The sequence below is a fragment of the Phascolarctos cinereus genome, unplaced genomic scaffold (genome assembly GCF_003287225.1).
Source record: "Phascolarctos cinereus isolate Bilbo 61053 unplaced genomic scaffold, phaCin_HiC Scaffold_9;HRSCAF=440, whole genome shotgun sequence".
In the NCBI taxonomy this organism is placed as follows: Eukaryota; Metazoa; Chordata; class Mammalia; order Diprotodontia; family Phascolarctidae; genus Phascolarctos; species Phascolarctos cinereus.
Window position 1 is genome coordinate 87,898,257 of NW_027556402.1, and position 4,240 is coordinate 87,902,496.

Below are 4,240 nucleotides of genomic sequence, written 5' to 3' on the forward strand. Positions count from 1 at the left end.
AATAGAGAAACTACACTATGTGTCAGCCATATTATTCAACATCATTTTAGACCATTTAAAATACTTAGACGATATAAAATATCTGAGTGTATACCTGCCAAAAAAGACACAGGAATTATATGAACATAAATATAAACCACTTTTTATGTAAATAAACTCAGATCTAAATAACTGAAGTAATATTTATTGTTTATAGGTAGGTAAAGCCAATATAATTTTTAAAATGACAATTTTACCTAACTAATGTATTTATTCAATGTCATCCCAATTAAATTATTAAAAATTATTTTACTGAGTTAGAAAAAAATAACAAAGTTCATTTGACAGAATGGAAGGTCAGGAACTTCAAAGAAACCAAGAAAAAAAGATCTAAAGGAAGTAGATTCAGCATTATTAGACCTTAAACTATACCATAAGGTGAGATCATTGTTGAAGTATAAAAAGGATAATTTTGATTATTGTAAATTAAAATTTTCTTGTACTGAAACCTACATAGCCAAGAACAGAAAGAATTGAGGAAAAATTGAGGAAAAACTTTCACAGACAATCTCTCAGACAGGATGTGATTGGGTTGGAATATTGCTGTAGAAAATGATGAGCTGGTTGATTTAGAAAAACATGGAAAGGCTTGGACTTATGAAGGAAGATGCTATTCACTGTCAGAGAAACAGATGATAGGAAGAAATAAGTATAACATAGTCTTATATGCATATGTGTGTATAAGTGTATATGTGTGTATGTATGTTTATAGATAGATGTGTATATGTCTTTATATCCGTGCTTAATTGTAGCCTTCTTTGGGAGGGGGAATGTTGGTGGAAATAAAAGAAAAAGTGCGCAGCAGAGAACAAAAACAAACAAACAAACAAACAAAGAAGCAAAGAAAAAAGCTGGTCAGCTTTGAAAACAACATGTAGTATTTCTTATATAGGTTTTCTTGAAATGGAAATTTATTGTTTTATACCGAATCCTCTCTTATGGTCTGCTGTGTACATGTCAATTTCCCCCCCTCATTTTGTATTTAAGTTTACTAAAAAAAAAATACACACAAAACCACCCACTTTTGAATCTATACAAGTATTTTATCGCTTTGGTACACTGATTTCCTGATACTTTATGCATTTTGAAGTTATTTGGAATTAGATTTCCCTTTATATTGTTGCCTTGACTTTTGTTTTATATATATATATACACAAATATGTATATATATATACATATATGTATCCATACATATATGTAATATAATATAGCTATTATATAGAAATGCTATTTTTGAAAAGTATTTTTCTACAAGGCCCACAATTTTGTAGACGCTATTGTCTTAATTAGCATCATTGCTGATTTCCTAGGATTTTCTAAGTAAACTATCAGAAAATAGGGGTAGTTGTTTTCTCCTTTTTACCCATATTTATGCCTTTATGTTCTTTCTCTTATCTTATTACTATTGCCAGCATTTCTAGAACCATGTCAAAATATACATGTGTTTGGGTGTGTATATGTATAGTAAGGTTCTAGTATATCTCTATTGTATGTGATGCTTGCTTTTGGTTTTAGATATTTTTGTGATATTAAAAAAGTTGCTTTACACCTATATTTTGCAGGGTTTTTAGTGTAAATGGGTGTTGTGCTTTGTCAAAACAGTTTGTTTTTCGTCTATTGAAATAATTGTGGGTTTCTTTATTGTTTTGTTTTTAATATGATTAAGTTGTTTTCCAAATATTGAACTATTCTTATATCTGTTATAAATACAACTTGGTCATGGTCAATTACTTCTTTGATGAATCTTTCAAAATTGTATTTAAATTTTTTTAATTTATATTTATTAATGATATTAGCCTTCAGTTCTCCTTTTCTTTATTCTCTGGTTTAGGTATTAGAATTATATTTTTGTCATGAAAGAACCTAGTAGGGTGATTTCCTTCCCAATTTTTACGGACTGGCTCTCTGGTCCAAGCCAGGCGAAGACGGCTTACAGGCAAGGCTGGCAGGTGGCAGGCAGGCTCCCCTCGGGGGATCGTTGGACGGACTTCTTGGGATCGTTGGCCTGAGCTCAGCGGGAGATGGTTCTTACTAGGCAGCTCGCTATTTGAGATACGGTTGCCCACCGGTTGGGAGGCAAGCCGTCAGGGGAGGAAGAGGAGAGGAGTCTAAGCTTGTCCTGTTGCTGAATGTCCAGCCAGGTAGAGGAAGAGAGAAGTTTGCCACTCGCTCAGAGATGGCCCAAAACAAGCACATTCATACTGTCCTCCTTCGCGTCTGTTGTTGCCGAGATAACAACCTTTCCTCTTGAACTCACAAAAACTCGACTCCAGATGCAAGGAGAAGCTGCACTTAACCGTAACCGTTTTTTCAAAGACAATACCCCCTACCGGGGCATGATAAAGACAACCATTGGCATCATACGGGAGGAAGGCTTTCTAAAGCTTTGGCAAGGAGGAATATCTGCAATTTATAGACAAATAGTGTATTCTGGGTTCCGAATGGTCATCTATGAATATCTTCGTGACTCTGTTTTTGGGAAATCCGAAAATAACGTATTTCCTCTTTGGCAATCAGTCATAGGAGGAACACTGTCTGGTGCATTTGCTCAGTTTTTTTGTACCCCTGCTGATCTGGTGAAGGTTCAGATGCAGATGGAAGGAATAAGGAAACTCCAAGGAAAGCCTTTACGATTTCATGGTGTGCATCATGCCTTTCTAAAAATCTCCAAAGAGGGAGGAATGCGTGGCCTTTGGGTAGGTTGGGTGCCAAACGTCCAGAGAGCTGCCTTGGTGAACATGGGAGATTTAGTCACTTATGATTCAGTAAAGCGCTTGTTATTATTGAACACATCACTTGAAGACAATGTAATGACTCATGGCTTGGCAAGTATAAGTTCTGGACTGGTAGCTTGTCTTCTGGGAACACCAGCTGATGTCATCAAAAGCCGAGTGATGAATCAACCAACAGATGAAAAAGGAAGGGGACTGCTGTATAAATCTTCAACTGACTGCTTGATTCAGAGTGTAAAAGGTGAAGGATTTCTGAGTCTATATAAAGGCTTTTTACCAGGTTGGCTGAGAATGATACCTTGGTCAATGGTATTCTGGCTTACTTATGAAAAAATCAGACTTCTGAGTGGAGTTGATCCATTTTAAGACTTTAAAAAACATATACATTTAACCTCATTAAAACGTTGGTATTCACAAAGTATACCTAGTGCTATTGCTACCTCTTCAGGAAGACACTATTTCATCAAGAATGTACTTTTTTGGGTAGCAGCCCTAAATTTTCTTTCTTAAGGTCCAAGTGCCCTTGACCCCTTCTCTTGTTCCAGGAAAGGCTCAATGTATATCACAATATTACCCAATGAGCTCCAACACAGCACCTTCTAAAGAAGATTCTGATCCTGGATCCTGACCACCCACAACCTGGGATCTAGTCTTTGGGACACTCAGATGGATGCAACTTCAAGGAGTCCTAGTGATGAAGCAGCTGCTCAGGCTTAAAATACATGCTAGAACATAAAAGAAAGCATATGTCTCTCTTGAAATGTACATAGCCAGAGAAGTCAGTCTTCTTAGCAATTAAAGTTTTAAAAAGCACTTTCAAAAAATGAGATGAAATGAAAAAAGTGATGGATAGAGATATTGAGTTTTTTAAATGTGGGATGCAGTTGATGAATCTCTTTCTCTTAGAAGAAAAACAAGGGTGAAAACTGATTTTGAGAACTATTATTATTTCAACAGCAAACAGATCTGCCTTGAACAGCCCAAATTCTATGATAAAAGTTGATGAATTGTAGTATTTGGAGAAGTAGCAAATAGAGAAAAGCAGTCTTGTTGAGAACAAATGAAAGGCCACCCCAGCATATGTCCTTTTTAAATTTTAAACTATTCTATAGCTCTAAGACTTTTTATTCTTTATGGTTAATTACTGGATTTTTACATATTAACTAAAGCTTATCTGTATATGTTCTTTTTTCCTCCTTCTTTTCTGATCAGCCCTTCAAAGGTATTTACAAACCAAGGCTGCCATTGGAAATAAGTCAGAGTTGCGATGGCATTGACTTCTACTCGGAGGCACCATAGATTACTAAAACAAAGTTAGCTATCATTCTAGCTACTGTCTCATAATTTGACCAGGTCTTTTACTCTTATGAAGTAGTAAACTGGCTTTTGTTCATGGCTAATAACCTACAATGGCACGCTCCCTTTCAGTAAGATTTTTGCTGACCTATGGAATGCTCTTTCACCCACTG

At 35.6% G+C, this 4,240-nt stretch overlaps 1 protein-coding gene across 1 annotated transcript; it reads left to right on the forward strand.

Annotated features, from left to right (window-relative positions):
- The first annotated feature begins 1,916 nt into the window (after positions 1-1,916).
- SLC25A27 (solute carrier family 25 member 27) lies at positions 1,917-3,843 on the forward strand. Its single transcript, XM_020976347.2, has one exon. The coding sequence runs from the start codon at positions 2,169-2,171 to the stop codon at positions 3,135-3,137; it is 969 nt and encodes a 322-aa protein (XP_020832006.1). The 5' UTR covers positions 1,917-2,168; the 3' UTR covers positions 3,138-3,843.
- Positions 3,844-4,240: the final 397 nt, after the last annotated feature.